General features: G+C 49.1%; 1 protein-coding gene across 1 annotated transcript in view; it reads left to right on the forward strand.

The window, feature by feature from the left end:
* LHPP (phospholysine phosphohistidine inorganic pyrophosphate phosphatase) overlaps window positions 1–9597 on the forward strand; it is an 85576-nt gene extending 75979 nt beyond the window's left edge. The window contains exon 7 of the mRNA XM_064464349.1: window positions 8674–9597. Coding sequence (XP_064320419.1) covers window positions 8674–8764 — 91 coding nt within the window. The 3' untranslated portion in view covers window positions 8765–9597. The remainder of the gene's footprint in view (window positions 1–8673) is intronic.
* Window positions 9598–11103: the final 1506 nt, after the last annotated feature.

The raw sequence follows: 11103 nt of genomic DNA on the forward strand, positions 1-11103 counted from the left end.
CCTGTCCGGACTTGTTATCTAAGAAGATGGGATGAACATGGGATGAATACTCTTCCCTTTCCCCTTGGAGGGACCTGTCTGTCCTGAGGGGGAGGCTCCTGAAGAGGTTCAGGTGACCAGCCTGGGCACAGCGTCTTGCTTTTGGACAGACAATGCTGGGTGAAATGGGTCTGAGGCAGCGTCATGGGGGAAACCCAGGTGACCAAGGGGTGAATGTGGACCTCTGCGGAGGCAGACGCATTTTGTGTTCTCAGAAGTTTATTTGCTTCCTCTAGCTGTATTGGTTGGACTAACAGAGTAAGTTGCGCAGATATTACCAATACCTGTCCTGACTGCATGAGATGGATTAAAATTCTTTCCATGGGGCTGAGGATGGCAGTCACAAATGCCATAACCCTTCCACCTGAGTCTTCCCTGAGGAGTCCAATCAGGTATCCATCATCCCAAGCACAGAGCAAGGCTGGCTTTTGAGCCATAATGGCTTAACCTTTGGATTCAGAGTTGGATGGGACCGCAGTAGGGCCCAGCTCAGGGCCCACACGATGCCTTCAGCATGTCCAGAGAAGCGACCAGAGCCCCATGTGGCAGAAGGGGCCAGCTGAGTGTCTCACCATCCTGATGGTCACCAGGCTCCAGCTCTTCCTGCAACGCCAGCTGTCCCCCGGCCATGTGTGTTCAGGGACAAGCAGGCTGGGAACCAGTCCAAAACCAGAGCAGGCGTGTGTGCTGCTCCCTCTCCTCCACTGTAAGGCTGGTATGCACGCTTTTAACGCCTGGCCTCTGCTGAACTGCTTTTGCTTTACAAGATGAGAGAGCTCTGCAGTTTGACAAGGAAAATTGCTGCCCAGATGCCTGAACACCAGTGCTCTGCTTGTTTAAATATTTGCTCAAACCAGCTTGACTTGCCAGCGCATTTTTGTGTGAGGGGTTTTGGAGGGGGTGAAAAGAAGTCAGTGCATGGTCTGGTATAATGACATGAGAGCGTTTAGCCAGCAGTACCCTCTGTCCTGATGGCAGCACTTTGCATCACATCTCCCCATCGCTGCCCCGCATTTCTTCTTGCCTGCGTCTTACTTAAGATGAATCTGTATATGTCCTATACACAGGCTGTACAAAGACTGTGTATATACAAAGACAGGACTTTTAATCTCCAAAATTCTTAATCTGGTGTGTTCACATGCACTGTATTTCCTGAGAGAGAAAATAAATAGGGATGGGTGGAGGAAAACAGCTGCCTGCGTCATCCGCTTCCTCAGCGTTGTGTGTTCAGTGGCCGGTTGGTGCGGTGTATCCTGCAGAAATGGCAGGAATTGGGATTATTCAAGGGATGACTTACAACTGGCATGAGTAAAGGTCGTGCCTGTGAAGAGGAGTATTGGAAATACTTGTGTTGACCCTCTCCCAAGCTTTATGTGTACTATCCACAGAAGTTTGCCACTGCCAGCCTCCCACTTGCGATCTATCCTGGTCACGGCTGTTTCTTTTACTTCTGTATTTTAACAAAGCCCCACTTGCTCTGAACCACTTCATACCAGCAGTTATCATCACCGTTTCCGACCTCCTCCTTGCTCCCCAGTGTGATGTCCTGCATCGGATCTTGGCGCTATGAGTATTTTTAAAAGACCTGGCAGAAGACCTGGTCGAGCAAACTGCCGCAGGGACACCAAGCGCTCCCCTGTGCACCTGTTTTAGCCCTACCACCACTCTCAGCATCCTCTTCTAAGCAGTTATTTCTGAAATTGTGTATCTGAGCTCATTAGTTAGAGCATCACCGTGCAGCCAACTGATTAGAAACAAAGAAATTACCACAACACTCCAAATTAAATTTTCAGCACATGTACATTTGAAAAGTACAATTGTTCACCCCAGGAGGTGCCTTGAAATTCAGAAAAACAAAGATCTGGGGAATGTTTGCTAGCATTTGCCAAGCTTTTTTTTTTTTTTTTTTTAAGGTAATTTATGCAGGAAGATATCTCCCTATCCCCTCAATCTCAGGATTTTCCTGTATGTTGAGGCGTATTGCCTGGAGAGTTGTTGTACCTAAGCCGGTTTATTCTGCTCAGTTAAAACTGTGGCAGTTTAACATAAATGGGAATGATTAAGAGGCAAGCCCACAGACTTCCTTCAGATGTTAGCAAACAATTTGGCTGTTAATTTTTACCTGTTTGTGGATGCTTGAATTTAAATGAGTCACGATTAAACACAATTAGCTGTGCGCGCAGTTCTGGGAGACAAGAGAAGAGCAATGGAGGATGCTGGTGTGCTCTGACACGGGTTTTCTTTCCCAGAGCTCTTGCAAGAGTGTTGGCCGGGAGGAGGTGGCATGGCAAGGTCATCTCTAGAGGCCACCAATTTCTGCAGCAACACAGAAGGCATCCCTGGCTGCGTGGCTTGTGGTTAGAAGTTTCTGTTGATGGTGCCTGCTTCCCCAAGCAAAAGCATCTTCCCAAATGATGGCAGCAAAGCAAAGGAAGGTGCTAGATGCTTTGTGGGAACAAACCTGCCCTGGGTCAAGCATAGCAGCTCTCCAAAATCTAGTGTTTTAACCACAAAAGCCTCTCTTTCTGTTCTGGGGAAGATCTGGGCATGACATGAGATACAGGATCCAGGTGCGGGGTTCCCTGAAGTTCTGGGACCTGCTCCAACACTGGGTGCATTCAGTAGCTTTGGTGCAGGGCTGTCTCTCGTCGTAACGTTAGGAGATGTGCTCTACAGCCATTCATCGACCGCCCATCAGTGTGCTGTCAGTCACTGTGATTTATTTGGGGTTTCAGTGCCAAACTGATTAAATTGCACGTTTCACAAAAATGAGAGTTTCACTCATGGCACTGAGTAAAATTATTGCATCTGTCCAAAGAAACTAGCAGAGGTTACAGTGTCTGTTTACATTCTGCATAAAGAAAATCTTGTTAAGCTCTGTCTCACATATTTTACAGCCATAGTAAGAGCCCCTGAAGAATACGCTGTCAGGAGAAATGGTTTCAAGCTTTTTTATCTAATTTTGTGCAGCAGAAGTATATGCTGTTTAACTCGGGAGTTAGTGGGAAGTCTGTGTGGTGACACAGACAGTTCCCCTGTACAAACAGAGGGAGAGTTTGTGGGATGGGTTTTACTCGCTCTCAGAAAGCTGTGCTGCTGGAAAGGTCAGCAATCGTGGGACACACAGCATTACAGATCAGGTTTGCCAAATGGCTGCAGCTCTGTATGCTGCCATGGGAGTTTGTCTGCCTTTTTCAAATTAACTTCTGAGCCTTGCTTTGGCCTTGCATGGTGTTTTTCCTACGTACCCCTATTTTTAAAGATCTATGCAAAAGCTAATTTTAACCTGTGATACCAATCATGTGTTGATCAGTCCCCATCTGCTCCTGTTCTCTGAAGTCAAGTTTCAGCAGGTCTCGGGTTGAGTTAGATTCTGGGGCTGTTTCCATCCCTGGGGCCATGATTATCCATGTCGGCTACCTCCACTTAAGACTTTTATCTGCTAATATTTTGTCCACACAGTAATCCAGCTGTTTCCTTTTTGTTCTCCATATGTTTTGTTGGAAATGAGCACAAGTGAGGCGTTTAGAAACTCATTCCAACCGGTGCGTGAAGTTTTCTAGGACAGCACGATGTGAGGGTTTGGTGCTCAGACTGGACGCACCCCCTCGTTGCTCCCAGTGGGGTGTTTGGCTTCCAGCTCAGCTGGACACCTCTGGAACCCAGCCACGTGTTTTCCTTTGCAGATGCTCTGCAGCTCCAATTCCCTTTGGAGAAATGGTCCCGCCATGAGAGCACCGTTTGGAGCCGGCTGCCAGCAGCATCCGATGCCTGCCCTGACCCACAGACTACACCCAGAATCATAACTGATATGGGAAAGAAAAGGGTTAACCCAAAGTCTGTGGTTTTAGAGGCATCCTTTTATGCTGTCCCTAGCAATGCTCTCTTCTGCATATATTTGCTTCATTCACTTTAAAGACTTGTAGTAGTTCCTGCAAAGGACTATGCAAACCAGTGTAGATCCCTTCATCCATCACAGATACTCAACTGCATCTGGGTGAACCATTGAGAAAATTACAGAGCAAGTCAGGGCAATTCGAGACGATTCCTGATAGCTGAGTCTAGGCAGGGAATTTAGCTTGTCAGAAGAGATCTATCCAAATGGAAACCTGACCCAGACAGTAAGTGAACCTTCTTATTCTTGCAGAAGCTGATTTCTCGCTGCCCCTTACGACCTAGGATTTGGTTTTATGCTTCACCAGGAGGAAGCCGTCGCTTTCTGCTAGTCTGTAGCCCCATGCTGGAGCTTCTCTCACCAAGTGATCGAGTGAAGAGTTAAAATTGCAGAGCCAGTTTTCTGCAGCACCCCACTGCTTCCTTGATGTCTCAGACTGAAGCATTGATCTGAACTAACCAGTTTAGTATGGGCGGAGGATCTGGCTCAGAGCACATGGGGCTATAGATAGCTGCTCAGCTTCTGCAGCACTGACAGTGATAAATGGTCCCTGGGAGAGGAGGATGTTTAGTCATCTCTTGAGGATGATTTGATGGATGTGAGTAACTACAGAGTCTCCAGACCTCTGTCCATGTCGCATCATGCTAAAGATACTTCATGTCTTTAATGCATTGTAATGTACAGATCATTTCAGGTGGCTTTTTCTTTTGAAGAACATATTCTCCTAGCATTGCCCTGTGCACAGAGGGGCAAGCACAGCTCGTGTGTCCCTGAGCCCTCACAAAGCACCAGGACCTGAGAAGGACCACCCTGGATTTCAGAGGGTGCCTATGCTAAGCCACTTCTTTCCCTGACTGCTTCATACACCAACAAGGTGGCTGTGAAGAGACGATGTAGGAATGAAGTGCCACATGTCACAGCTGTCATGGCCAGCTTGGGCTGGAAAATGCTACTTGTGTGCCTGCCCATGCAGGCTGCGGTGCTCAGCCGCTCCGAAGGGTCCTGCTTTACTGAAAAGAGTGTTTCCCAAGGCTGTAGCTGATTTTTTACAAGCAAGTTTGTACGCTGGCCAAGACTGCTGACAGCTCAATATTCAGCTACAGAATATAATTTTCTGTCACTTTGATTTATGTTCTTCTGTGCAACCAGAGTCCCACATAAAAAAAAAAAAATCAGAAGTTTATCTTAAAGTTAGCTCAATGCAAGTTTATTCTTCAACTGGCCTGGCAAATTAAAGATATTTTTAGATTACTTTTTTTCATTTCTGGAATATGAAAGAGAAAAGTACTAAAAAGTAACCTCCGCAGTCAGCTTTGTGACCCGCTGTTGTGATGTCTGCCATTGTGCAATGCAGAACGAGTCATTGCCGTCAAAAGAGGAGCAAAGCTGAAACCATGAAAGCAAGATCTGCTCTTGGCTGAATTTTCTACCTGCACCCAGTGGCCCTGTCCAGGGAGGCTTTGACGCACCGGAGCAACACCCAGGAGGACATCAGGGCCAAGCTCCAGAGCTCAGTGCTCCACCGAAGGGTAGCTTAAAACTCTCAGTAACCGAGGGTTTCTCCTGGGAAAAAGCCCGAATCCCCCCAGGGAGGGCTGGCATGGAGCCACGGCCTCCGCTCCCTTCGGATGGCAGAAGAAGGGCTCGCCCTCCAGCCTCTTGGGTTTGCCTGGAGGTTTTATGCCTGAGCTCGCTCTTCTGCCTCGCTTCTGGCACCCAGATTTGGGCTCCTGAATTGTTTCGCTGCATTTGGAGCATTGCTTCTTGGCATTAGTGTTGGGGGATTATTGCTTGCAGTTTCCTTCTGACACATGCTTAAAAGAGCAGTACTGAGCTGGGGGGGCAGGAGGAAAGGCATGGCTTGGCTATTTGTGTGCACTTGTGTGAGTTACAAAGCATTCTGCGAGACAAAGGAAGGGGCCGCATGAAACAGCTCTTGGGGTGGCACTGACAGGAATAAAAGCTCTTAGCACAGCCCTAGGAAGAGGCAAAAGAACAGGGAAGTGTGTTTTATTCCAGTTCTCTGCTTTCCTACAGAGTTCAGACAAATTTATTTATTGCATTTCCCCCCACTTAGCAGCGATGAGCATATAGGTAATCGAAGACATGTGACATGTCTCAAAGTATGACTCCGAAATGTGCTGTGGGCTGAAATGAAGTACATTTTCCAGCCCAGGGGTAGGGGTGGCTGGTGTGGGGACAGCGTGGTGTCACGGGGCTGGTCCCCACCACGGGAAGGAAGCGGGGTCCTGGCTGGAGCCAGGCCAGGCAGGGCAGGCACCTGCTGAACTGCTGTACCCCATCTGCTTTAATGGGAGACATCTGCTGCCCGAGGGCTGCATATTCCCCTCATTTTCTTCTGGATAAAGCCCCTAAAGTATTAGTAAAATGACTGTGCTGTGAGTGAGGCTGTCTGTCTGCAGACACGGGCAGCAGAAGGGTATGTTAGGGTCCCCAGCTGTAACCCTGTAGGGATTATGTTATCAGACTGCAAAGCAGAAGAGAATTGGGTTCGGATGAACAATAGGGTGTAGCAGATAAAAATGAAGCCCAGGTCCACCCCGGCGGTCCTGCGGGGCAGGGGGTGATTGGGCAACACGCGAGGGTGAACCTGTAGCTCCCCTAGAGCTAAGGTGGTTTTAACATTAAACTCGCTGGAGCCAGGAATTGGTGGCTGGCCAGCCTGTGTGTTGTCATCACACGTTATTTGGATGAATAGGTAAAAACAGCTTATTTCCTAATTTGCTTTACTGCAGTGTATGTATATATACACACCCACCCCCTTCTGCAGCACACATTTAGTGTATTCAGTGACTGACATTTAGCTGCTGAGTTACAGGTGGATTTCTGTGTAGTCAGCACAGATATCAATCACAAAATCCTTTTAATAGATCAAAGTGTGCTGTGTAATTGAAAATTTCTTGTAGAAGGGTTCATTTCAAGCAGTTCTTAAAATTTTCTCCTAATGTAAAAGATGAGAAAGAAATGTTTTTCAGGGTGTAGAATGGAAAAAAGTTTTGATCGTTACTTTTTTTAGATCTCCACTCAAATTAAGGATTATTGACAAGAAATTAGTATTTTACCATGCTCCCCAAAGGTATTTCTGTATTCATAAAAGCCTCTTGGTTAAAGGAGGGGCTGACCAATGATTGCCACCTAAGGGATGGATAGATGCTGGATTTTTACTTGCTTTATATTTGAAGGTTTTTCTTCATAGTATATTAGAACTTGCATTACCTTCAGCAGCCTAAACCTTCAGTTGAGGAAAACTTAAAAACCATCATAACTACTGTTCTTATTGCACCCTAGCCCTGTAACAAGATAGAATGTGGAAAATTTAGTAAAGTCCCATGGAATAACTTTCTCCCTTTTAAATAAGATGCTTTTATGACAGTCAGCACCAACATAGAGTCCATTTCACGGAGCCATCGTCCTTGTGCCAGACATGGCTTTGCAGGTGACACAAGGAAAGCTGAATATCAGTGTCTGTTATTTTTCCTAGTTGCGTACTGTAACTTTGCAGAAAGTAAAATCTCAAGCACTGTGGGCTCCCGAAGGAGGCCATGCCTTTGCAAGGAGCTCGTGTACTCGGACGTTAGGAGCGCAGCCAAAAAATGAACAGAAAGGAAATAGCCCTGGGGAGCTTCAGTGCTGGAACTGAAGAAATAATTTGGTACTTGTACAGACAAGTGCTCACCAAATTCTGCACATCATAAATAATAATAATCTCTGTGCCTCCTATGCATCCACTGGGAAATGCATCTTCCCTGCTGAGAAAATGGCCCGTGCCAAATAAAGGTTTGCCCTTTACAGGGAGCGAGAGAGATGGGAGGCGGACATTAGGGCTTTCATCTCTTTCCCAGAGGAAAACCATTAAGTGTATAAAATACGTATGTTTTCTCTTCAGCAGCTGTTGGGTTTCTCAGCCCAAGAGCCATAACAGGACCATGAGGTTTGGAAAATTTCTGCCTCCCACATCCATCCCCCCCACCAGCAATGCTGCTGAATCAGTAAAATAGGATTGTGCATCTGTGCCTCGTTAGGCCAGTACCTCTAATTAAACCATTGGCAAAAAATGGTTTCAAGCTGCTCTGGGGAGGTGACTTGTGGTGGAGGGCGAGTCTGAGTCTGACCCTTTTCGTGGTAGCATCTGAAACCACCACTGTTAGATTTAAAAGAAGATGGTGGTCCTGCAAAATTAAACCCTACCAGAGCCTTCCCATTCACTGAAGCTATGTACAGGCCTTCTGTGTCTCTAGGTTGGAAGTGAGTTCTTCTTTCTTTACCTATTTCTAGAGAAAAACCATGGGAGAATAGTTATTTGCACAGTTTCATAGAATCCTAAGCTTGCAGTGAAATGTCCTCCCAGCAATGCCTGTCTGATACTGCTGTTGCCTGAATGAAGTGCCATGTAAGTTGTAGTGCATTAATTTGGATGGGTTAGTTAACGATGTAGGTTGTCTTCCATACAAGGCTTTGCAAAGTTTTGCCCAGCTCAGTTGTACAAGGACATGGGATCTACTGTAGATGCAGGAAACACATGGGTATGGGGGAGGTTGGGGGAAAAAAACAGAAGCGGTAGGAATGTGAAACCCGGGCTCACCCAAGGGTGCTCCCTCTGGGGCCACCTCGGAGCTGCCCTGGGCTCTGTGAGCACAGCAGCAGCAGGACGGCTGGGGACGTGGGACCTGGCTGGGAGCCTGTCCTTGCTCAGCCATGCCCTTCTGTCGCCTTTGCAGGCCTTGCGATGAAAACCACCCCCACGTGAAGCCTGACGCGTACGTGAACAACCTCGCCGAAGCAGTTGACATTATCCTCCAGCAGCTGTGAAACCGACGGCGCTGCGGGCGACTGGAAGGAACAAGGAGGAGGCCTTGCATGCAGCCCCTCAATGAGGCCGCTTCATCCCCGCCATGAGGCCACTTCATCCCCTCCCGCCTCCATCTGACGTTAACAGACCCAGACCCAGCCTTGCCCGGGGTGGCGAACACCTGCAATCCTAAATGTTTCGTGTAACGGTACTAAAACTATCTACTGACCTCCTCAGGGGAATGCTGAACTTGCTGTCCTCTGGCACGTCTTGAACATCTTCCCCTTGGTGCCCTGCCCCTGCCAGCACAGGCAAAATCAGCTCTCCCAAAAGTGCCAGGTTTTTCCCTGGCTGGGGCTGAGCCTCGTCTGCCTGAGGGGAGCCCTGAGGGCGGTGAGGAGCCTCTGCCTCCCACCATGCTGGGAGGCTCTGTCCCTCTGAGTCTTTGCTCACACAAGGGACCCAGCCCGGAGATACCCAAGTGGGAAACGGGGGGCCCTTCACGGACAAGCTTTGCTGTTTAACTCACCCTTTCTGTGCCTTTTGGGATGCCCAAGATGGGATGAGGGATGTCCTTGAGGGGTGATGGAGGCTGCCAAGCCCTGAGCTGGGGTGTGCCGGCCCAGGCCCGCTCTGCACCGTCCCATGTGTGCCTCTTGCTATGGGTGGCACAAAAACCCTGGGGAGGGGGACAGCCCCAGCACCCTTGGCAAGCCGGAAACCATGTTTCTGCCACATTTAGCCCCTGTCCAGCAGCGCCCTGGGTTAGGGCTCCGAAATCCAGTAACGCTGCGTCACATTATGGAAAACCGTGTTGTCCTGTGGGGAATAAACCTCATCCTGTGCATCTGGAGCATTTGTTGTTATGTTCGGTCACATCAGCGCTGGCGGGGATGCTGAGAGGGTCTGAAATGCTTTTCCCTGGCTGGTGTAATCTGGGGAGGGCTGTGGGGCTTTTCCTTCTCTCCGTGGCGGGTCGTGCAGGCAGACAAGGCTGTGGGGGGACGCAGGTTTCCTACCCCCGTCCCGTTACAGCTCGCCCGCGCCTGGGCGCTGTCGGTGTTGAGCCCCGCACAGCTCCAGCTCACCCGCCGGCGGGTGCTCCGGTGGGGAGCATCGCGGGACGGCATGGCAGGCGTGCTTCGCTCTGCCATGAAGGCCAGTGCGGACAAATCCGCTCCAGCCGATGCTGGTGCTCCTGCTTTAAGTTTCCAGTCCCAGCTGGGAACCAGCCTCTGGAAAGCACCAGCTCCATCAGTCCTCCTGTCACAACTATAAATTCTGCTTTATAAATATTATGTGGAAATATTTAGCCACTTTCTTGCCTTCTCAGTAGGCATTGCTAAACTTTCCTCGAAGTCTCCTAGATACCAAAATCACACAGGCACGTACCATTCCCTGATGGCTGTAGCTACCTGAATAGGATGAACCCGGCCTACCTGAACATCCCCCGGGCCTGATCCTGCCCCAGCACCCAACGCATCAGTTTAGCCCCAGCTCAGCCCCATCCTGCTGCCAGGGAGTGCTCAGCACATGCAGGGCTGTCAAGTGATGCTCCATTAAGCAGGGACGGGCATGAGATTTTTCTTTTTTTCTACTCAGAATAAGCATTGCTAAAATGAGCTGCTCCCCACCGCTGGGCTCCAGCAGTGCTCCAGCAGATCCCTGGGGGTTTTTAGTTTCTCTCACCTGACATTTTTACAGTGCAGCTATTGCAGCATCCACGGCCACACCGGGCTGTGCTGCACGTGGCAAGAGCACGGCTAGGAGCTCAAACCAGGGAGCAGAAGGAGAGGCTGAGGCTTGCTCCATCACATCCTCTGCCCCAGGGGAGGCAGAGGGTGCCCACCTTCACCAATGCTTGCCAGCTTTGCAAGGGCCGCCCGTGTATAGGCAAAAAATAGGCTTTTAACCAGTGTGTCAGCAGTTCTGCACCCCCTTGGGTTTTAGGCAAGGCTGTGTGCTTCAGCGTGAAGTGGCATGAGACCGGTTGGGCTTTAACCTGCTTCAGACCTCCCACAGGACCACAGAAAGGTATGCCGTTATGCATGTGTTACATATATTTATATACGTGTATGCTCAGGCAGTGTGCTCTGGCCGCTGCCTGCATTCAGCTACTGCTCTCTGTATTTGCAAGTGGGACGTGAATGACGATTCCAGCTACGTTTCCAGCAGTCCCAACAGCTGAAGATAACCCCGGTCCCTGAAGGACACCGAAGTGACGCTCCATGTTCCTGGAGCAGCCTGTGAGTGTTGGAAACCCTTGTTTTTCAGAGCTACCACGTGGCCACTGAGCTGCACAGCACTACTTGGGGCAGCGGGCTAGGAATTTAATCATATAAAATAAATCACATCTGGG

The sequence above is a fragment of the Phalacrocorax carbo genome, chromosome 12 (genome assembly GCF_963921805.1).
Source record: "Phalacrocorax carbo chromosome 12, bPhaCar2.1, whole genome shotgun sequence".
NCBI lineage: Eukaryota > Metazoa > Chordata > Aves > Suliformes > Phalacrocoracidae > Phalacrocorax > Phalacrocorax carbo.